The following is a 25,465-nucleotide window of genomic DNA, read 5'->3' on the forward strand; positions in this document are numbered from 1 at the left end:
TCGTATCTGGTTTCCATTGATTTTGTTCACAACCATTATCACAATTACACATGTTCACATGCATATGAGGGTCGTGTATTAGAAATTAAATTACAGGTCACTCACTATTCTCGTTTACCTACTATCCCTGGCAATAAGTATCTGGCCAGAAGCGATAGAAGCGAATAAATAAAAAAAAACGAGATTGTTTAGATCTCAAATGCTACGACAAATATAAAAGCCTTGGTAACTTTAAATTAGACATATATTGAACAAAATACGCAATACATAATTCATGTTTTACTTTATTTTCTTGAAAAATACGGTGAACAAAGTAAACAATGCTTGTAGAAAAGTATCTGATGAAGTGAGAAATATGTACAGAAATTAATACACTAAAACAAAGGCTGAAGATAAGGATAAGAATGGAGAAACCTTAACTTATCATGGGTCAAAATTTCATCAATAAAATATATATATATATATATATATATATATATATATACAATTTTTAAAAAGAATTTTATAAAATCAGCATCAGCACTCGTTAAAACAAACATTATATATATAACACTTTTTTCTAAGACCTCGCCTGACCAAATACTTTTCTTCAAGCATAAAAATATTAATTATGTGTCGCGTATTTATTCAATGTATCGCTGTTCTAATTCAATACTGAGACATTTAAAAAAACGTGATCAAATAGTATTATTTGGATAATGCAATACTGACATATCTTTAAATGTATAAGGTAAAAGTATTAATCACTAAAAGGTGTCGTAAACACCTGGAAAGGGGTGATTCCTGAGCTCATTTGAAGTAACTTTTTCTTTAGCAAAAATGCAGTCTGCAGCTTTGTTTACGAGTTATTAACGAAAAACAGTGAACAATGAGAGGTGAGATCAGCTTTCTGAGTGTTAACATAATTATGAAACACTCCGTATATTCCACTGCATTTGTATATCCCACTTCTTTGTGCATACCTGTAGAAATATTGAAATATTGAAATATCTATACAGGGTGGGCCACCTAAATAAGGCCACCTAAATATCTCCTCTAATTATGGGGGTACAGCAAATATTTTGTATGCTATTTGAACGATTTGAAAAAACCATCGTATTACAAAAAATTTTTTTTTCCAAGGTAATTTTTTTTCGGAGTTTACAAGATCATCGATATTTTTTTGCGTATAATTGTATAATTTTTTTTATCGAATCATGTAGCTAATGTAAAAATATGTTTAGTTGTGTACATTACATGACCTTGAAATGACCTTCGAGATTAAAAATTAAATGGAAACGCCAAATTTTTGTCTATCGAGATTTTAGAGACGAAGACGTCGTTCGGGAATTTGTAAGTATAAATAAACATGTTTACTATCACGAAACCCCATCATGAAATTTGTAAGACATTTTTACGAACCTATCTTTTAAACTGACATTTTAATAGTTGTTCGAAACGATGCCCCTCCACATCGATACATTTTTTAAAACATAGAATAAGAGACTCTCTGGCCCTTTCAAATGTTGTGGGATTAATTGCAGCACAAGTTGTTATTATCCTGTTTTTCATGTTCTCTGGCGTTGTTGGTTCTTCAGAATAGACAACTTCTTTTAAATGTCCCCACAAGAAATAATCCATAGGCGTGAGATCCGATGACCGGGCTGGCCACGCTACACGTCCAGTACGTCCAATCCAACAATTTGGAAACAGTGTATCTAAAACTTGTCTTACAAGACGTGTAGAATGGGCCGGACAACCATCGTGCTGATACGACATTCTTCCACGAATGGTATATCATCTAAAAGTTTGTAGTTCATCTTGCAGGAATGTTACATACTTTTGCTTATTATTAAATAGGCAAAAACAGTCATTTATAAAATAAGAACCGATTATTTGATTACTCAAGATACCGCACCAGACATTTACGGTCCAAGGTTAAATTCCCGAATGACGTCTTCGTCTCTAAAATTTTGATAGACAAAAATTTGTCGTTTCCATTTAATTTTTGATCTCGAAGGTCATTTTAAGGTCATGTAATGTACATAACTAAACATTTTTTTACATCAGTTACACGATGCAATAAAAAAATTATTCAATTATACGCAAAAAGATATCGATGACCTTGTAAATTCCGAAAAAATTACCTTAGCAAAAAAAATTTTAATGCAATACGATGGTTTGGTTTTTCCAAACCATCGCAATAGCATAAAATATTTTTTTTGTACCCCCGCAATTAGAGGAGATATTTAAGTGGCCTTATTTAGGTGGCCTACCCTGTATTTGTATAGATTTTATTTTTATTATATTTATATATATTTATTTTATTTTACTTTTTTCAATATACATTAGTACAACATTTAGTGAAAATAATGTTTCATTATTTTTGAAAATGAAATTATTGAGAAAATAGAACTTTAATGCCTTTTTTTTCAAACTTCATTATTTAGTCATATTTCAGTATTGAAATATAGAGCAGCGATGTGTCCAATTTAAAATTGCCAAGACTTTTGTATTTGACATCCAAACAATTTCGTTTTTCAAAATTTATTCGTTACTATTGCTTCTGGCCAAATACTTATTGCCAGGAGTAGTACGAGTACGTAGACGAAATTGTATACAGTGACTTATGTGTGTGTGTGAATGTATTCGAACATTTACTATTAAATCTTTAAACCGTGAAACTGTTTGAATTCAATTCTAAAGTAACTGTAATTATGGTTACACTCACGCGTCAAAATTATATACACAAAATTTAATGTGTATACACATTATTATTACACTGATACAGTGTCGAAAAATTCTTTGACTCATTCTTCGAATAATGTCTTTGTACAGAAACTGTAAATATTGATAGATTCACATTGTGATAATTACAAAGAATCAGCAATATACATGTAGATATGCAAGAGTGAATTGACATTCAAATTGCAGATGGAATATAAAGAATATTTTATAATAAAAATCGAACGAAACGAGACTGGCTAGTAGAGAAAACAAATTATTTGTCTAGAAAACTTGACTACATATGTGGTTACCAACATTCTTAAAAAGGATGTTCATCCTGAATTATGTCAACAGCATTTTCGAAAGAAAGATTTTCATGACAACTCCAAAGCACAAGTAATTTGTTGATAAAGCAAATCAAGCTAAACGTTTAAAACTTGAAAACCATTTAAAAGCTAGTTAAATACATCTGGTTTGGACGAATGTTATTATGTTTGGTGGAAACTAGATTAAGAAATAATATCTAAAAATGTACATCAATTATACATCCATTCTTACAGATGTCCAAAATGTTCGTAGAATGCTTTCTTGCTGTTCTTGCTGTTCTTTTAGTGATGTAATGGTGTGGCGTGTAGCGGTATACAGTAATCTCTCCTCAAATGACAAAGTTTGCTATGCCATAAATGTCGCTGTGCTACTGCTACGGCTCTGTAATTTATCGATTTTCTCGCTACGCCGATGCTAAATGTTTGGCGGAGTTTGGCACACGCCGTGGCTCCTTTGTATCTAAACAGTGTTGTTCTTTCTCGATGTTCGACTATCCTTACTCCAAGACCTCATAAAATTCCAGAGTGATGGAAAAAAAGTACAGTAAACAGTTAAAGGCTTAGACTCGTCGAATGTCCTCCGAATGTCGATCGAACATTGGCCCGAATAGTATAACTTCAATGATATTTTCTTTCGAACAATACACATACCTTCTTTGACGTTGATTTTAATACTTCATATATAGTTAAGAATCGGTTTTTCTAATGCTTTTTTCGTAAATAAAATAAGTTACTTGCTACGTATAATGATTAAATATGGTCTAAAGCATGTCGTGTTTGATCTCATTTTAATTGGAAGAATCTGATCAATATATTAAATCGTGTATTAAAAATTAGAAATAAAAAAGTTAAGTTAATGAATACATTACTATTAATACATTACTATGTATTCATAGTAATGTACACCGGCATGCTGGCCGCTACCTTTAGGTAGTTTTGTTCTCTCTCTCTCTCACACACACACACGCGCGCGCGCGCGCGATATCGGCAACTGTAAAGGCGAGCCGCAAGGCACGAAGAATCGTGTCTTCTAGTCCTTTGAAATACACTTTCAATTCCGACCCCGCGACTTTTAGGGAGAGATTACTGTATAGAGTAGGGTCTTATATCTACACAGATCAAGTTACATGTGCCAATTCTTAAATTGTTCGCTTATGACAACGACGTTTAATATGGTTGTGTTGCGCTTTGTCGTCACATTTTCGAAAAATATTTAGGAATCAGTTGGAGAAACAACGCATTAACCTTTTTCGGTACAGTGACTCTGCTTGCAAATACATGGTGTCTCTAAAGTTATTGAAAATCGGGAAATGAGGTTCTTGAGATTACTTGAAGTTACATGTAATCCGTGGTTTTGTTTACGAGTTATTAACGGAGAACAGTGACCAATAAGAGGCGAACTCGGCTGGCCGAGGCGGTCATGGTGCACATCACATTCTTCTTTTTTCTATTAATTCGTATTTATGAGGTTAAAAAATTGTTTGTTGCTATGTAATAACATGTAAAATTATTTAATGTTCACCTGTATATATAGTTTCGCGGCTATATTGAATTTTAGTTTGATAAAATTATATTAGCCTAGATGACAGTTGAAATACTGTTCCAAAATCGCGTATAAGTGTGGCAGACCATTCGTAGCAATTCGAGAGTAGAAACTCCCGAAGCTGCTGTCAAATGTATACACAATTTCAAAATAGCTAGCAACTAGCACGAGGCACCCTCAAATGGACACCTAATCCAATGTGAGAGGATGATAATGTGTGGTGAGGACCGGTACAATTAAAAGTAAACAGATCTCTGAAACTGAAAATTTGAATCTTATTTCCAAACTGAATGTCTTAAATATTAGAGGGTAACGGTTTTCAAATATAAGATCTGCGTATCAAAGCCGATAACAATATCGCTTATTAGTTATCAGTAGACCGTGGATTTTTTATATTTATGACGAGGATGAATTGGTCAAGTAACTATACATATACTATAAACTAAAACTATACGACATTCCAATAGTTCCTGTATATTGTATCATTTTTAACTTATGTGGCAAATTCGACAAATTTGGTTTTCATTTTTTTTTTTACAACGGCGCACCCTAACAAAAAATCTAAGAAAAATTCATCATATTACTTGTAATAGTATCTTATCAGGGGATTAATGTAAAAATTCCTCATATTTTTATTTTTAAGAAATCTTCAATGTTCCGATTTTTTTTTTGGTTTTCCGTTTTTAGTAATCACAACTTGTAACCGAAAAATCTGAAAAATTTGTCACAATTTTAAGAAGCCACCGAAGAGGGGAAGGGGTGGAAATTTACTCTGCAACTACCCCCACGGACAAGTTACAGGGTTGAAATTTTGCACAGATGAGTTTTTCTTGGTCAGCTACCGAACAGTATAAAGTCATTGAAATATCTCTAAGGGCAATTTGGGCCATCTTAATCGGCTAGGCCCTTCGTCACAGAGGGAGTACATCTTCAATTAATTTCTGTTTTCTACGATTGACTCGAACATTTTTATTTTGCGCAGAGATTCGTAGTCTAGTTATTAGAATATTGAAAATCTTGTTATACCGTTTTGAATAATTGAAGTTAAAATATTTCGTACACTACTCGTTTTTCTGTATAAGCAAAAGTTAGCACATCGTTGCATCGAAAGACGATCTAGATCTGCTGACGTAATACGAAACTTCTAATTTTGTTAAAGGAAAAATCACTTGACCTTCATATGATGCCCACTATGCATCCGTTTGCAAGAAAATCATTCTCGTCGAAATATATTTTCTTGAAAACAATTTTCCAGCAATATCGTTAACACCATAATCGAAGTAGTACTATTTATATACTTCATTTTGTGTATAATTTCGATACTTATATCCCATAGTAGTTACAACATTAGTTTCATAACTCCAGTTTACAGTATCATCCAGTTCACAGTATATTATCCTGCATATACAGGGTGTACTATTTAATCTTGCGCATTTCTAATATCTCACATATTATTAATAATAGAAACACATGTCAGAAGAAAACAGAGTTATGTTTAAGGTGATAAATATTGTGATAGGCAAAAATTGTTCTCAACATTATGTTTTTAAAATTTTCAAGGCCGACGATATATGTTTAAATGGGTTTGTATATTCTTACTTCTCAATTGTATTTCATATTTATTTATTCAATAATATATATTTCATATCAATTTTTCAATTTTAAAGCTGTTGAAAGTGAAAGCTTTAATTTTAAGAAATTCTATAAAATATAAAAAAATAAATTTGTCTGTTACTAGAGCATCTTGTTCACCGAGTTTAAAAAAAATTACGTTACATTAATATTCTGAATATATTTATTTGCAATATTTACGTAGATGATTCACAGCTAAAAACTTGTGTTTCATTAGTAGAACATAGTTGAATAAATAATCAGAAACAACTAGTTTTCATTTTCAACGACTAGTTCTCACGTTCCATGAGAATACTCTACAAAATTTTGTAGGTTAACATTTAATTAGTAACAATAACAGATAGTTTTTTAAACAAAGCATACACGTTGGATCAGAATTCTTTTTGCAGACGAAAGATGATTGTTAATTTTGAATTATTATTGTAAAAAGACCTAAGTATATACCTATTTCATTTTGTAGTAAAAGTTTAATTATCCACATTTTATACAATAAGAGTAAGATATCAATAGAGTGCTTACCTGAAATTAGATTAACACAATTTTTTGTACTTCTGATTTCTAGTCTACCATATTATTCTTGTGAAAATGATTTTATCACTTAAGCGTTAATTTCGAGACATCTGATAAATCATGATTTTGTCAGAAAGTATATTTAATCGAGTAACATTCACGTGCGGTATTCCATTATTAATATCACTATGCAAGGGTACGAGTCGCTGCAACAATGTTACATGGCAGTAACGGAAACAGTTGCTTCAAAAAAGCATCAATCATGAAATCTGGAAAATTTGAGAGTGGTGATCTCGAGAAGAAATTTCTGCCTACATCAAACCTAATCGTGCGTTTTCTCTGACCTCTGACATTTTGTTCTATTATCAATACCAGACAAGATAAATCGATGTGGTCAAGTTCTGCTCGTAATTAATGAAACACGTTGAATGGTTCAGCGACACGCCTCGATTCTCGAGAATGTAAACAATCTTTCCCAACATCCAAGCATTTTTTCCGGCTATCGCTCTCGATCAATCATATTCCATCGATCCATTCGACCTATTGATTCACCGACTCGTAAATACTTCCTGATTTAGCCTAGCATGCACTCTTTATGTCTGCCTTTATTTTAGAATACGATAGATTAGCGGTTTTGTTTACGTTGTTGTTGTATTATAGCGGGCCCAGAATCCAGAGGGTGATGTCGTGACGAATCAACCGAGAAGCCAGAACAAGGTAAGTTTTTCATTCAGTATCAGTGGTTCTTAGTTCTGTAAGTTCGTCGAGACCTTGATTGGAAGAATAGAAAACGATGTTTTTGTATCTACATTTGCAACCAAGAGACTACCTTGATACATCCACTCTGTAATTATTCGGAATCGTGGCCATCTCCTCGATTTCGGTGATCTAGAATAGTTTTATCAAGGTTCTAGAATAGTTTTATCCTTTTCCCTATACATGTTACCGCCACTCGATCTTAGCGAGATCTTAAAATATGATTATCACTAGACATGTGCAAGTTATGGTAACTGTGATGCGTTTATGGGCTCAGAATGGTGACCTAGACAACGTACTTCAAGGTCGTGGAAATCGGCGAGGTGACCATGATTCCGAATAATTGCCGACGATACTAAACCAACGAAAATTTCTTGGATCTCGTCGTTAACGTCACCGATGACACGAATAATCGATTAAAATCTGTCTTTCGGGAGAACACGCCTGAAACACGCTTATAGTTGCTACAGCTGTCCACCGCACTCCTATTACTCCAAATGCTCAACATAGCAGTGAAGCGAACAGCTGTTATGGCTATCAACATGTCTCAGATGTTTCTACTTTCTCCGTAATGTTCACCGTTGAACTTTCCCCTCCAATCCTTTTCGTTGCATTCCGAATGATTTGATTTTGTAGAAATCGCGAGAGAAAGATGCGTGATTCCGTTTAACGAATTTTCGCTCGTAATAAATTGCAAGAGTTGGAAAAGAGAGAATCAGGGCCGCGTCGCAATGCTAGAAGCTGAGAACCATTGAGGCGGATCTGTTTTATGCGATATTCGGCTCATAATCATTTCATCCAGCTTTTCGTATTTCTTTCTTTACATAATTCTCATCCTGATTTCGTACATCTTTTCCGGTCTCAAAGCAGGATTACATATGTAGAACGTGAACTGCAGGTTGGTATGCTCCAAGAAATCGATGGTACATTGTAGACCTATCACCATCACATCTCTGACAGTCTGTTCGTTTCTCATCGACGCAGTCGATTGTACCACGTAGCCGTTGTAATGCAAATTTCTTAAGTATCATGCTACTTGTAAGACTGCTTTAATGTAACGACGATACAGGATGGAATGGGAAATTGGATCCGCTTCGATTGCTTCGTAAGTAACGATTACAATCGAAAATTTTTCAAACAAGAGGTTGATGACTGTTAGGCCGATATACACTAATTGGGATCTGGGCGCTGGCGGCCCATGTGTCATACGCATATTCCCGCTGGCTGGTTCTATCATTACGCTACCAATTCTTTTTTTTTTATTTAACATGGATAACCCTCACTAGTGGTGTTGAGAAATGTGCCCAGAGTAGTAGAGGGGAAAATCGGAAGGTCTTTCTTTTACAACTCCCAGCACATTCCACAAGACCACTGATTCCAGGGATGTCAGAGAATATGCCAGAAACCACGTGATTAGTAGTGCGGGGCGGGCGCGACACAGGGCGCGGGACGCAGGTGGCATCGGTTGCTAGCGCAGTCCCTTCACAAACTCCATGCTCACCGTCCCCCACTCCAACTATTGATCACGTGGTTTGCGATAGATTCTCTGACCTTCTTGGCTGTTGCATCGTGTCAGTGCAGGCGCATTGCAAACTGACGTATGGGATTCGCGGTGGCGGCAGTAAGAGATGGGGGGGGGGGGGTAAGAGATAGTATCCATGATTCATGCTATTTACACGATGCGAACATCGTGAATCGTACGTATGGTTCTCACGCGACAAGAAGGCACTTCGTGTTTACATTTCCCCTCTTACTGGCTGCCCCCCATTGTTGTAGCTATCGGTCACTATTGGCCGAAAACGAAGATTGCTGTCGGCAATAGCGACCGATAGCTGCGGCGGTAAGAGGGCGAATGTAAACACAAAGGTGTCTTCTTGTCGCGTCAGGACTATATATATACGATTCGAATGCGACATGTGGTTGTCGCGTCAGATGGCATTGACTGTCATTGAACATGTAACATTGGTCGACTATATCGACGTATGCCCTCTATTAATCCACTTCAGTTTAGAGATTATTCAGGGGGTAGTGCGGATGCGAGGGACGCTTCTATAACGTCCACAAATGGAAACATTGCTTGTGATCTTTTGGTCCCTGAAGTCACAATTGCTTTACTCTTAGTTTTATTTCCTACGCTCTGCTGCAAGTATTATTTGGAGCTGAGGAGAACGCGATGTAAAGAACGCGATTGACCGTAACGCGTACTACGCGTTAGGGTACCACCTCACATGCATTTTCGATGTTTTGCCTTATTTAAATGCGCAAGATCGAGTGGGATAGAACGTCTGGATCGATAATCCATAAGAGTAGACCAGTGTTAGCGGAGAAATAAGTTACGTAAGAAGTGGAGTGGTGACGCCGGGAGTTCCGCATAGCGGCGTGGCGTGTCTACTGGGTGAACGTTATAATTCTGAACTACAATTAGAGAGAGACTCTATTCACCCAGTAGAGGTACTTGTATGTCGCCGTGCGGGACCTCCGCGCATGCGCATCTTGCCCTCACTTCTTGCGTAACTTATATCTCCGCGAACACTGGCGTAGAGCTCAGCCAACTTAGTGATAGATGTTGGACCCCGTTTTTGATATAGTGGGAGAAATTACGTGGTAAAGGTGGAAATACCTGGTGTTCTGTTCAATGGGATTTCCATCTCTATCGCGTAATTTCCCCCACTATAACTACTGAGGGAAATTTCATGAGCACTCTGCTCATCAGAAATGGTATCTAGCAAACCCACCCTTAAATGCGGAGACGGACGGTTGAAGACGGTATATGTACAATAAATAATTTCAACAAAAATGTTGCACACACACACACACACACACATAACATCGTTTATTAATAGAATTAAAAAAAAGAACGAAAAATATGTACATATTTTTGGATATCTCTAGAATAATTTTAGAAAAAAAGAATATATCTATTTTTGTTGTGAAAATATAAACAAATATCTGAAAAACGGCAAAACTATATGCATAATAAGTATTTGTACACTTACAATTAAAAGAAAAATGTAATCAAGTTTAATACCTAAAGAGCAGCAAATCGCTATACATATATTTAATTACTTTAATACTTGGTTAGGTTCTCTTTTGATATTATTACTAGTTGAAACCATCGGGGCATTGAATTCACCAAATTGGTGAGTACACATGTTGGAATCCTTTTCTACACTTCTAAAAGTGCTCTCTTGAAGTCATTTTGGGTGATCATGTAGGGCGACTACGTTTTTAAATATTTTCGTACATTGTATAAGATCCATTTTCGTGTATTTTTCGCACCGTGGCTTGGATCATTGTCTTGCAGCAAAGAAAAATTGTCTTTCAATCCCACTTCTCTTGCACTTTGATAAAGATTACTTTTTAAAATAACACCATCAATAAACCGCAGAGATCCAACGCTCTTACTTCCACCATGCTCTACAGTGAGTAGCAAATTTTGTTTCTGATATTCCATATATTCTTTTCTCCATACTTTAGATCAGGCTTCGGAATTGAATGCCGGCCATAGTGCTTGAAGCACCTCAGGCGCGTACCATACTAATTATTAATTGTTAATGCATTCCTTTTATCAGTGACATCCTGTACAGGTCCATACGTCACATGATAATTTAGGAAAATAAATATAGAAAATAAGTTTGGAAAATGTATTCGGACAATAAATTTGGAAAACACTTTCTGGTTTTGTTATCCAAATTGTAATAAGATTTGAGAAAACTAGATTTTCATGCACTAGACGTTCTGTGTAAATTGAAAAGATTTTTTAAAGGATATATTTACTAAATATATATTTGGTTCCATACACTGTTAACTTAGCTTAACTATCCGAATGTAATTTATAACAAGAACTTTCTCTTTAACTTACATTTAATCAGACGATGTCGATATCTATGGTTCTTCATCTGCTTCTGAAGGCACTTTCTCCTCATGTTCCTCTTCACCAGTCTCATAGTAGAGAAGTCGTAGGTAGAGGAGTCGTTTACTGTGAGATGGCCAATAGCTCTGTCTTTGATTTATTCTCGAGCATAATTAACTTAATATGTATCGAATAAGATATATTAAATTTTTGTATTCTTTTATTTTGTTTATTTTTGAATACAAAAATTTAATATGTTCCATTTCATATATAAAATAAACCAAAGGCACAGCAATAGGTCATCCGCAGTAACCGATTCCACTACCCTATCCAGTCCTACTCATGAAAACGACTTTTATAACTACGAATTCTGTACACAAGTAATTCGGGCAATGTCTTCGGTTCAACTGACGTGGATAATGTGTTATTAAACAGTAACTGTACAAATATTTCTTATGCATATATATTTGTCTTTTTTCACATATTTGTTTGTACTTTCGTAATTTAAATAAATATACAATAAATTCTCCCTAATTAACGCTCAGATTGTGCACAAAAATGTACAATTTGGGACAAGGGGATACAATTATTCGAACCATGCAACCCGTTTTTATAGTTACTGATTGTCCAGGACTATAAAAACGAGCCGCAAGGCTCGGATAATCGTACCTCCTCTTCCCAAATTGTCCATTTTTGTTTCCAAGCTGAGTGTCAATTAGGGAGAATTTATTGTATTTCTTATTACGAAAATTATTCTGGAGACATCTATAAATATATATATTTTTTGTTTTTTAAAATTCTGTTAATAAACGATGTTGTACAACGGTTTGTAGAAATTATTTATTGTACTAATACTTTTTACATTGACTATACGGATCAGATAATATGTAGGGATTGTGTTATTCATGCCAAGTCGACTACTTTTGTCCTTCGATGTCTGTGATTTTGTTCAAACGGAAATATGATTGTAGTTCATGTGATATGGGGGGAGGGTAAGTCTTCATTTTATCAATTTCAAATTTGTTTAAAAAGTACGGGGCTCCGAATGACATTTTTTTTATAATAATAATATTTGTCAGCACTAATGTGTTCGTTCGTTTAGTAGCTCCCCCCATATCACATGGATTACATCATACTTCAGTTTGAACAAAATCCCAGACACTGAAGAAAAACAGTGAACGACTTGGCGTGGAATGACCTGACTACAACCTCTTCCGTATCTTGCGTTGGCAGTGCGAGCCACATCAAGTTAATTGTATTTGAGCAATAATAGCAAGTGGAGTGGAGTTGCCGACGCATGCGCACACATTATAATTCTGAACTACGATGGCGACACGACGCAGAGCCTCCGTCAGATTGTAATTCAGAATTGTAATGTACGTCCGTAAACGCGCCCCATGCCGATGTACGGGACTTTCGTGTATGCGTCGCCTGTCCCCACTCTTTGTGTAATGACTTTTCGCGCATACACTGGTCCCGAGGTAAATTGCATTCGTATACAGATCTGCTTGTGAATCGTCGGCTAGTATAGCACCGGCGTGGAATATGCGTGCCTGCTGCACACCACCAATTCTCCAGTTCTATACAGTCTACTTGACTGTACTATACTATAACAGTCTAATTGAGTTCATTTTAAATAGTGAAGCCTCTACTTTTACACTCTCGAACTTAATTTTTTTCAAGATCCGGTTTTTTGCTGCAAAACCAGAATGAAGCCATTTCTTTATTTTTTCAAATTTTTGAAAATCGAACAACTGTATGGAGTTTAAACAATTTTTCAGTAGATTCGTTTTGAGATGACTTGGAAGAGAGAAATCTCCTGTTTGTGACGACCTATAATAAATTGACATACGTTATTTTTCCGCCTTTTGTGACACTTTAAATGAAAATTATGTTACTGACACGGAGAGAGAGAGAGAGAGAGAGAGAGAGAGAGAGAGAGAGAGAGAGAGAGGGGGGGGGGGGGAGAGAGAATCTTTGTTAAATGCATTATACTCATATTGGGCAACTTCCTCATAGTGTACCTTCTCATAACCTTGGATAGTTCCAATGCCTGGTGAGTCGCTTTTCATTTAGAGTGCAACAAAATGGTGAAAAAATTCCGGATTCATTTTGTAGGGGCATCGTAAAGAAATTCTTACTTCTTCAAAGTCATTTCAAAACGAATCTTCCAAAAAATTTGTTAAACTCCGTAGAGTTGACGGATTTGTCAAATTTGTAGAAAATAAAGTAGTTTTAGACTCCAACTCTATTTTATTTTATATATATGTTTTGCAAGAAAAAAAAACAGGTTCTTCTGATAAAGCTAAGCCGGAGGGTACTCGAACAAAGACTTCACCCTTTAAAATGGATCCGAGTAGTCTGTTTTACGATTTTTTGATCCTTTAATTTATTTGGCTTAGTGTAATTTGATTAAATTTTATTTGAAAACTGAGTTTTATCTGTTGTGGTTCCCTTAAATGGCATCGTAGGTTTTTTATTACGTTAGTCGTAATTCTGCACAGAAAGAAATTAAACTGTTCATTTTTTAAATATATTAGTTTCGGGAACATTTTATTAATTAGTAACCGGTAACTGTTCAAGAACTGATACTAATTACTTATTTACTAATATTTAGTTATTAATATTTAACCAATAACAATATACAACAAATATTGGAATTCGAATGTTTCATTTGTGGTGTTTTTTCATATTTCAATATATATTCCAATTTTAAGAATATTCAATCAGATGCGGTCAATTATTAAACTTGGTTCGAACAACTCGATTTTTTTTTTCATATAGAAGGTCTGATAGACCAGGTTATGGAAATTACAACTGGTTGGAAAGACAGACAAAAATTACGTATTTGAATTTTTTTCTGTGAGCTTATAACGAAAATTTAAACAATGATTCATCGAAATCGTTTAATGCAGAGACAAGCTACCGGCATTGAAAAATAGAAATATCTTCAAACCTCTTATAGTTATTGGTCGAGAGTCGCGAAAAACTGGTGTTCCGCTATTTTTAATTGTTTTAATATCGCCCATTTCGGTGATATTTTCAGCATATACACACGTCACCGAATTACAATTATTGAAAAAAATCTCTGTATTCGTTGCTTAGTAAACTCGTTAGATTATTATCTAAAAAAAATTCAAGTCATTTAGTTCGACTTTTAAGAAATGATTTTCTTTGAAAGAGAGTTCGATATTAATCAAAGTCACAAATACACATATCACATAATCTTATATTGTATTTTAGTATCGCGATTATTCGAATAGTATCATACTTAACCTTTTAGGTACGGCTGAATTCTGCGCGAGGCTATTTCTCTGGACGGCAGAGTCTGATACTGTATATTCTGTCTGTATATACAGGGTGTCCCAAAAATGTCTCGCAATCCGAAAGTGGTGGGTTCCTCAGGCCATTTGAAGCAACTTTTTCCTTTACAAAAATTTTCTCCGAGGCACCGTTAACGAGTTATTAACGAAAAACAGTGACTAATGAGAGGTGAGTTCAGCTGGTGCGAGGCGATCGAGCCAATGAGCGGAACTGGGTTTTGTGCGCTGGTTGGCTGGACCGCCTCGCGTCAACCGTACTCGATTCTTATTGGTCACTGCCTCGGAGAAAATTTTTGTAAAGGAAGAAGTTGCTTCAAATGATCCGAGGAACCCGCCATTTCCGGATTGCGAGACATTTTTTGGACACCCTGTAGACTGTTGTAAATCGATGTGAAGACAAAAGAAGTGTGAAAGAAAGCATACGAAGACGATTATTTGATTTAAACGATAAGCGAGTGAGCTACAAGAGCAAGCCACTATAGTGGCGCGTCGTCCAGAGAGATATCATCCGCGAAAGCCACTATAGTGGCGTGTGTCGTTCTGAAAGATAACATCCGCGAAAGCCACTATAGTGGCGCGTCGGGCCTAAAAGGTTAACCATTATTGCTTTGTACGACGTATCGTTCCACATATGGGTTGTTTTAGATTGACCTGATTACATATGAAGTATTTAGATAATAGAGAATTCAGCTAAACTTTAATTTAGGGTATCAAAATTGATCGACCTTTTAATGATATATTTCTGTAGTTTTTGACAAAAATCTCCAAAATGCTAGTTTTAAAGTTAAAATTTATTGGTTCAGAAACGTGTGCAAAAATGAAGGATTTTAGGCGCTTCTGACAGGTAAGCACCAAGACTCAACTCAAGATGTTATCCACAGAGATAATATCTACGTGTTAATTAACCAAACCCGATACTACAATTTATCGAATGTCCTTACTGGACAAATTGTAAAGACTCTTGGAGATAGTAAAAAAAAATCTGACAAGTAAGAGCGCCGTACATAGACTTAAGATCCCTACAGACATTGCATGCAATGCTTTTTTCTTGTCTCAGTCAAGTGAAGGTCAGTGAACGATCAGCTAGTGAACGACATGTGAACAACAGAAAGAAGTGTGTTTGATGTGCTAAATTGACAGCGTAGCCAGCTTTTAAAAGCACATTGTTGCTGTGTAATATTCCTACGAAAGTTATCGACAGCGTTCAAACGTCCATTTTTAATTTTTTATACATATTAAATTGTCAGAAATTTTGAAATTTTCAATTCATATATTTTTTAATTAATTTCCATACATACATGCTGCTCGATAAATCAAACATCTATATCGACATATATCGATAGTCGAAACCGTTGATGATACTAATAAATGTTTCAAACGAAATTTGAATGGTTTTAGTGGACACGTAATCTGATATTAATAACGCGTCGAGGACATATGAAGATCAACTTTTTCATTATACTAGTCGATTCAGCTCGTCGCCCTCTTCATAAAAATACTAAGACATTTATTGCGAAAAATCATTGTTTTAGAAGATATTTGAATTTTAATATCTTTTAGAGTCAATCTTTGTATTCAGGCTGAAGTTCGTATTTATGAACACCAATTTTAGATATGTGAGTGCTAATACTATGAATGATAACTTCGATATAACCCTGCTGAAACAGAAAAGTCCATAAGATGCAATGTTTGTACGTATCCTAAGTCTGTGTACGTACTCAATCCACAGACGGTAACAGACATTGTTCAATGAGTTGAGCCACTAGATGATAGCAAGAGCATACAGAGCTACGAGATCGCGGCACGAGCACGTAGGTGTATTTTTCGAGTTTTCTCGTCAAAATCTACGGGATTATAAAAAAAGTCGAAAACTTTTGATCAAAAACTTTTGATCCTCCAGAGTAAAGTTTAGCCAAGGTTAAATTTAACCCCGACTAATGTAATACAAGATTCACGATTCCACACAATGAGTATGTATGAATTTGATTTTCATACATTCACGACGAACTACGCTCATCTTGAATCAGCAACAACTTATCTAAAACATTTTTCAATAAAATCATAACTTACATAGTAATTATTAAAGAATTATGTGTTAAAGAATTGCGCGCACGCGTACGCACACACACACAAAATTCTTTTATAACTTATTACTATTCTTTTATATACACTTAATTCTAATATATATTTAGAAACATAAATAAATTGTCGCACGCACGCGTGACACATTCTCTCACTTACTTAAACACACACCGAAAGTTAAACAGTCTTGTGCATTACTACTCACTCTTACTGTATGTGGTGATTACACTTACGTGATCGTAATTACGTAGTCCACCCTATAAAACAAAATTTTATATTACATAAATACAGCGATACTGTTACTCTTGTAATATTAAGATTAATGATACTGTCGAATGAATTTCAATTTTTTTTTCGTTCGATAACCTAGATTATTCATACATATTTTAGTTCGCTGAACTAGAATTTGCAAATTGTACAGGATGTAGATATATTATTCTACATGGCTTCTGAGGCTGAGATCGCATTTCAGGATTGCTGGACATTTGTCAAAAAAAACTAGCCGAAAAATTGTTTAGAGCAATTAAAATTGTTAAATGTTTGTGTTGAATCTGCACGTTCTGCTGATTGGGAAGAGAAAAGTGACATATTGTGAACACAAATAGTTTTCCAGAAAGAAAGTCATAAAAATTTTTTGATTTTATAGAGATATACGGTCAACCACGAAAGTGTTCGCACACCTTTTGAAATGCAATACATCTTTTAAAACTGAACTAAATGAACTGCATTTTTTTTTAGATGATACATTGACTAGTATGTTACACAATGACTAAAATACCTTTTTAAATTTTGGAATAACAAAAAAGAAAATAAGAAAATTTCCATTTTTTAACTTTTTTACGTGAGCCTATAACGAAAATTTAAAAAATACCTTCCGCAGATTTCGGTAACTTATACGCATACTGAAAATTGTATCGAAATCATTCCAAGTAATAGCAAAATTAAAAAAAGGTATTTTAGTCACTATTCCTATCATCTAAAAAAAATTTAAGTTATTTAGTACAATTTAAAAAATGTTATTGCGTTTCAAAAGGTGTACGAAGACTTTCGTGGATGATTGCACATATGTAAGTATTGGCTAGAACTCATTTATACCCTGAATCCTAGTCGTGTAATAAAAAGTGTGTGATCCTACTGAGACAGCGTTTAAAAGAGCAAGGAAATAGTCAAAGGCAAGTGACTCGAAGTCAGACCTGTAATAAGTGGTCTTTTCTTACCTACTCAAATTATGGGACTCCAATAACAGAACATAAAACTGAAAAACCTATCAATTTACATCAATATTAACCCTTCAGGGGTGTCGACTGTGCACTGTACGGACTCTCGAGCCGTTCTTAATGGCCGATATCTGTGCAGTGTACGGGTCGCCGAGCGGCCACTTGCTCTCTACACTGCGTTACTTATTTTTTTTCCGATTCTATGTTTATAAATCGTATCTTTTAGCGTCTTTCCATGGTGACTGAACCTCATAGAAACGCTAACACTATACAGAGACCAAATCTTTCAAATTTTTTTCACGAGATGCAATCCGATTCTAGCAATCGTCGTTATGGCATCAACCAGTAAAGATATTTCGTCTAACAGAAATTTAGTAGAAAGTATAGGTGTTAGTAGTGATAATACTAGTGATAGTGAGCATAACTCTAGTGAAGAAATTGACGATCAGGCAATTGTTGACGCGATTAGTGAATTGCATTTTAGTGAAATCGATGAAGCAGAATCGCATTGGGAGGTCATGGATACATACACTGCACAACACAAACATAACAGATCCAATAGCAATATTGAAATCATTTTTTGATGAGCAGTTTGTTAAAATTATTGTGGATGAGTCAAATAGGTACGCTGAGCAAAATTTATATAATAAAATACTTCTACCAAGGTCGCCATTAAGACAATGGACACCTGTATCAATAAATGAAATGTATTTGATGCTAGCATTACTTTTATTGATGGGGATAGTAAATGAACCCACCTTGAAGAAGAAGCCCAAAGAAGTCTTCATACGCCCATATATTTCCGAAGAGACCGATTTTTACTTACTTGCCAATTTTTACATTTTACAAACAATGAAAAAGAAGAGGATTACCAAGATCCATCAAATTATTCAAGATATTTCCAATTATTCAACACCTGAATAAGAAATATCAAACACTTTATGATCCTGATTAAAATATTTCAGTAGATGAATTCCTGACTCTATGGAAGGGAAAATTGTCTTCCAAGCAGGATATTCCTCTCAAGGCATCGAAGTTATGTGAAGCGAGTAGTGGCTACTTGCGGAAATTTCTAGTTTATATTGGCATTAATTCACCATTGAGTTCGTCATCTTTAATTACGCTAAATACGAACAAAACTACTGCTATTGTGTTGCACCTTGCTGAACCACTTCTTCATCAAGAATACACTATCTCGATGGATAATTTTTACAATTCTCCACATTTGGTTGAAATACTGAAAGATATATCGCAGTGCATGAAAAATAAAGTTAGAAAAAGGGGATATAATTTCATAGCATGGTGGTCCGATTGTTATGACAACCATATTATGTCACTATACTGTGACAACTATGTGAACACATCGCGATAATTTTGTGGAAACAATAGCGAGTAAGGGAAGTCAAGAAATCAAACCGAAAATTGTTCTTGCAGCAGGTGGGCGTTGATGATTAAAAAGATCAAATGCTCTATAGTTATATGATCGAAAAGAAACGTTTGCAGAAATAATATCAAAAATTATTTCGTAGCCTGTTGAGTGCAACGGTGCTAAATTGTATGATTATATATAAAAGAAGTAATCAAATTACAAAAGTTGATCATTTACGATTCCGCATATTTATCGAAAGTCTACTAGTGACACAGCAATAAGAAAAGAAGTATATCGAGCACAATATCGGATAATGCAGTTCCAACTTTTGCAGGCAGACACTTCATTTTAACCCTTTGCACTCGAGTGGTGACTCTGAGGCACCACTAAAATTTGTTATATCACGTTTTAAGATAGTTTTGATATTAACAAAGTTTAGATTTAAAAAATTGTGAAGAGTGTAACTGTTGCGTGGGTCCTAAGAGTCAATTTCATATACGTAAAATGCATTTTGTCATATAAAATAAAAATACTATAAGTTAGAAAAATGATTTTATATTTACATTTAAATTAGCTTCGAGTGCAAAGGGTTAAAAGTTTCTCCTACGGATAATAAAACAAAACCACAAAGAAGATGCTTGGTATGCTCAAAACACGAAAGGAAAAAGACACTGTATATTTTTTCCCTCATTGTGACGTAGTATAGTAATGTCTCTCTTCTCGACGTAACTTGAGTATGCCAATCCTGACGCCGAGATGTTGCCACGGCCCTGTAATTTATTGATTTTCTTGCGGCCCTTTAATTTATCGATTTTCTCGCTAAAGTTCGATGGTGTTGGTGAACACGTGTGCTGTGGCTCCTTTGACTCGAATTCCCGGAAGACAACTCATAATGCAATGACATAACTTTTTTTAATTGTAACATTTTAGCACTGATTTTTTTAACATATTGCTAATAGTTTTCTGATTAAAATGAGACCAAACACGATATAGTTTGGACAGATATTTCTGTTGACAAAATCAAAGACAATAGACGTTGCACGTAATTTACTGCCAAGATGCACGTGGTGTGCGGTGGAAAAGAGTTTAGGCAAAGTTGTTGATTTTACTGATGCTGTAATAAATAATGTAAAAAAAAATTAATTTCTAAATAATTCATATTCAAATTGGCTAAATGTCGTGTTCTTTCTCGATGTCCGACATCTTAAAATTCCAGGGTTGATGGGAAATGTACAGAAAACAGTTCCTTTACACCCTCCACGCGTAGGCTTGTTCTCAAAATGACGTCGCTTCTCCCGTCCCAGCAAATTTTAAACATGGAACTCTTCATTCTCGGCCGTCTTCGTTCTCTTCTGTCTCCCATCCTTGTAAAGCCTTTCTATTCCCGATGTCTAACGTAGGCTCGAATAGCGTAACTTTGGTGATATTTTCTTTCGAAAAATATATGTACATACCTTCTTTGACCTTGCCTTTAATATTTCATATGTTAAAAATCGGTTTCTGTAATGCTTTCTCCGCAAATAAAATAAGTTACTTATTACGTATAATGAATAAGAGTGGTCTAAAGCATGTCGTGTTTGGTATCATTTTAATTGGAAGAATGTGACCAATATATTAAAAAAATTTTCATGTATAAAAAAATTAGAAATAAAAAAGTTGTCATCGTTTTTATCCTATCATTACAATGTTGTACACCGACTGTCTCCGATGCTGACCGCTGCCTTACATACATAGTATACAACATAGTTTCGCGCGACTCGAGTTTCGTTCTCTCTCTCTCTCTCTCTCTCTCTCTCTCTCTCTCTCTCTCACGAGATGTCGACAACAATAAAGGCGAGCAGCGAGGCTCGAAGAAATCAATTCCTGCATACTACTCTCGACACTTTAGAATTCGGCCCCGGCGACAGATAGGGAGATTTTAGTGTACTTTGTTTAGAAAAGTGTTTCAAAATTTATTAGACGGTATTAAACTAGTATTTTCTAGTAGAATTTATGTAATTTCATTATACAAATGTAATTTCATTACTTAAATACCGTCGACCGCACAGTAAGAAACCGGGAAATGCGCGTCGTCCTTGAAGGGTTAATTCATAATGTAATGATGCATATCACAGTTATGTTGATATTAAACACAAGATTAATACGTTCAATAAAACTTAGTCCAGATTTCATAAAATTTCTGCTCACTCAGTATTTGCACTTTCCACTTTACTGTTCCTAGCATATGGCTTCTTTAAAACTTCTGCTCTATTCGACCAGTAAGTAGTACGTGTAAATTCAGTAAAGAAATTTGGTAACAATTTTCAATATTATTAGCAATGTTATGACCAATTTTTATTAGAGATGGCCACCGAATCGGAGGTGTAGATTTACTCCTTCAAGCCAGGTAACATATGTACAGTTGCTCTCGGAAATGTTCGGATATTTATTAAAACAGAATAATCTTTTACAAATTGAATGAAATGACTTGAAATTTTTTGAGATGTTAGGGAAACTAATTCATCAGCCAATGTCTAAACAAATTCTTGCAGCAATTAGAATTTTTTTTAATGACAAGAAAAAGATAAGAAAATCAAGTTTTTCGATTTATGTATCTCAGCCTAGAATCAAATTGACTTATGGTTAGATCTTTTGATAGGGAACTGATTGGAACCCCTTTCAGATAATTTTTGTGTTCCCCATTAGGTAGAAAATTCATGAATTTTTCCATAATCTTCCGTTGAGTACAACAGAATAAGTAGTACATAATCTGTTAATCCGATTTCACCCTGTACTTACCCTTTGTGATGGTGGTAAGGACTTGAAAATTGCCCGAGAGGGTTTTCAATCAGTGCAAATTTTATCATTTTATATAGCTATGACCTTTATTGTGAATATCTCACGAAAGTCATACTAGTATAAAATATAGAGTTGGACATATAAATTATTATATAGGTATATCTAAACGTTCTCGTAACTTATCGTAAAATGACAAAATGTTTCAGAATAAAGTTCTACTTATACTATTCTGAGGAATATAAACAAGGGTTTAAAGTATGTAGAATATCCGTCTGGAACATATGGTAGTTATTTATAAAATAATTAACTCGTCTTCACCGAGTTTTATAACATTCAAATACTATACAGCTCGACAATTTATACAATTTTTTCCTTTATATGAATTGTTACTTTTCGAGATATTCGCGAAAATCTGTAAACCTAACCTAGATCTTTTTTATGTGAAAAAACCCTCATGGTTGTCTAGGCGATACCTGGGATGAGCGATCTCTCTCTCTCTCTCTCTCTCTCTCTCTCTCTCTCTCTATATATATATATAGTAAATACCTAATATCAACAAACCCTAATACGTTTCTTCATAATTGGGCTTCGTCTTCGAGATATTTTGATTTATAATTTTGTATGCATCTAGTAAATAAATTATTTAACATTCTTCAGCAGAATAAGTTGTGGATAAATCGATTATGGCGGTTGACTAAAATGCTTGTAGGTAGTAGGTGAACAAAAATTTGAAAAAAATTAAAAATTATAGAAAATAGTTAACAATAGCGGGGATTCGAACTTACTACCTACATCTTTCTAGTCAACTGCACTATCGATTTAGCCACAACTTGTTCCGCTAAAGAATGTTAGGTGCGTACAAAACTTTAAATCAAAATCGATGACGGAGGCTCATTGTGAAGAAACCTATTAGGGTTTTTTGATACTAGGTATGTACTATAACTTATACCTACTATCGTTTCAAAAGCGATTTCCACTACCATAGGGTACCCTTTTTAGACTGTGGTTGCAGTAGTTTCGATATTGGTCGATTCAATCAACGCCCGCTTTTCAGATAGACGTCAGCTGACGTCTTCGAATCGAATCGGGAAAACTCGGTTGCGATCTAACGGGTTGCCGAAAGTAAGATACGTTTTGGGCCCGTGACAGAAATTTATATAAACGGAACGCGCGCAACAAAGCTCTAAACACTGCACGACAACTGATCGTAGGCTATAACGGGTAACACCAAGAGCTCCGATGGAACACTGCTGGTACTTCCCAGCCATGCATGTATACTTCCTGGCAGAAGGATGAAGCTCCTCTCAAAACTTATTCTACTTGGAACGATGAGCGGTTGTTCCTCAGCGTATCCCCGATCCTGTGCCGTGCAATGGACGTCCGAAACTCCACCTCAAGCAACGCCACCTATATAATAATGCCAAACTGCTCTGCATATGTGAGTCTGCGACATGCACATGTGACGTCATGCACAAGAGATGTGGTATCAGCACCATTTGGCTTTGTTCTATAAGTGGTGTTGGCATAGGTCCTCTCAATGACCCGGATACAATGTAGCCAGATTAAGATCTGTCTTCTACTCTACCCTTCTCCTTCTACGACGCTTTTCCCCCATTTTTCGGCGGCGAGCATCTCCACTCCAGTGGTGCCAGGGCAAGGTCTGTAGAATAGAAAGGCTGTCTGGTACTTTGGGTCAATTGGGATCCAGTATAAGAAACACGGGCGTGATGTTACTGAGTGTGCCCGTTCGAATTAATACAAATTACAGTAAATTCTCCCACATTGTCCCTCAGCTTGAAATCGAAAATGTGCGCCTTGTGAAAACCAGACACGATACTTCGAGTCTCGCAGCTCCCTCCGTAGTTGCTGGCGAAAATCGGGGTAGTCGGCAAACTTAAAAACCTGTGGCCAGCATATCGGTGTACATTAACATTGCACTACGTTTTCTTTTACCGTTGCAGCCATTAGAATTTCTTTGTAGTTCATACTTTGCTAGAAGAACAAAAAAAAATCACATCTATTGCATGCGTATACGTTCCCCAATGGTTGTACATTAACAACAACAAAATAGAATATTATTTCGGTTTAAGTGAACTAAATAACACACACATTTATTAGACTCTGTTCAAAATCTGCATCACATATCCTTATGTGGTGAACATAACCGTATTCACCAGATCTCGCGCCGTCAGATTACCACATTTTCAGATCGTTAAAGCATACATTAAGAGGTTAAAAAACTTTAACGATGTTGGAAAAGTGAAAACGCACTTGGAAAAGGTTTTCGATGCAAAATCGAAGGACTTTTTTTAAAAAAGGAGTCGAACTGCCTATATGCTGGCAAAATGGTGGAAATTATTTTGTTGATTAAAATGTAGCATTTCTTTAAAAAATAAATGTTTTTCGCCAACAAAAAAAATTTTGATTATTTTTCGGTTTAGCTAATATGAAATTTTTTTAACATATTGGCGAGATTCTTTAAGTTAAAATGAGACCAAACACGAGATGCTTTAGACCATATTTATTCATTATACGTAGCAAGTATTTCATTACACAGATAATTGTAACAAAGAAAACCGGGGAAAGACAAAGAAACAGAGTAATTACTAAGGTTATTCGAAGTAACTTTTTTCTTAGCGGAAATACAATCCACGGCTTTGTTTACGAGTTGTTAACGAAAAACAGTGACCAATGAAAGACGAGTTCTCCTAGCGCTAGGTAGACGAGCCAATGAGCTGAATTGGGCTTCGACCGCTCGTTGGCTTGGCCGCCTCGCGCAAGCTGAACTCGCCTCTAGAGGCAAGGACAATGTGAGTAGACTTCTAACAGGGACAATGTGGGAGAATTTACTGTATATGGTCCTAACGTTGCATAAAAAATGCAATTTTCGCAAATGTAAGAAATAGTATAATCGACTGATTGATAATCTCGAGTTGGTACTTGTACTTAAAAGTGATGTGTTCGTCGTCCTTTTGTTAATCTTCCAGTGATATACAATGAAAAGAAAAAGATTGAATGTCCGTATGTTAATGTCCTGGCACAAAAAATTAAATTTTTAATAATTTTAAATAGTTTCTGAAATTGAATTTTCTCTACAGAATATATTTTTGTATGTAAAGATTCATTTTTAAGGATTATTGAACATTATAAAGAGATGGAAACTTAGGAAACAAATGTGTCAAAACTACAGTAGAGTCTCGCTTAGAAGGATCTTGGTTATATCTCGACCTATCATTTTATACTGTTATATTAATAATTTATCGAAGATAAAAAAGGTCAACTATCAATTTTGAATTTGGATAATCAGAGTTCTACTGTACTTCAATCTACAAAACACAATACTTCAAGTGATTTCATATCTTTTGTCAGA

The 25,465-nt window shown here is 35.2% G+C and overlaps 1 protein-coding gene across 4 annotated transcripts in view; it reads left to right on the plus strand.

The window, feature by feature from the left end:
• Positions 1 to 25,465, plus strand: part of LOC117223086 (Cysteine string protein) — a 186,234-nt gene that overhangs the window by 22,087 nt on the left and 138,682 nt on the right. For 3 of the 4 annotated variants that reach the window (XM_076522188.1, XM_076522190.1, XM_076522191.1), the window contains exon 5: positions 7,378 to 7,434. The exons of the other annotated variant lie outside the window; for it this stretch is intronic. In XM_076522188.1, the coding sequence (XP_076378303.1) occupies positions 7,378 to 7,434 (57 nt within the window). The remainder of the gene's footprint in view (positions 1 to 7,377; positions 7,435 to 25,465) is intronic. 4 annotated transcript variants of the gene reach the window in all.

Source organism: Megalopta genalis, chromosome 5 (assembly GCF_051020955.1).
Source record: "Megalopta genalis isolate 19385.01 chromosome 5, iyMegGena1_principal, whole genome shotgun sequence".
In the NCBI taxonomy this organism is placed as follows: Eukaryota; Metazoa; Arthropoda; class Insecta; order Hymenoptera; family Halictidae; genus Megalopta; species Megalopta genalis.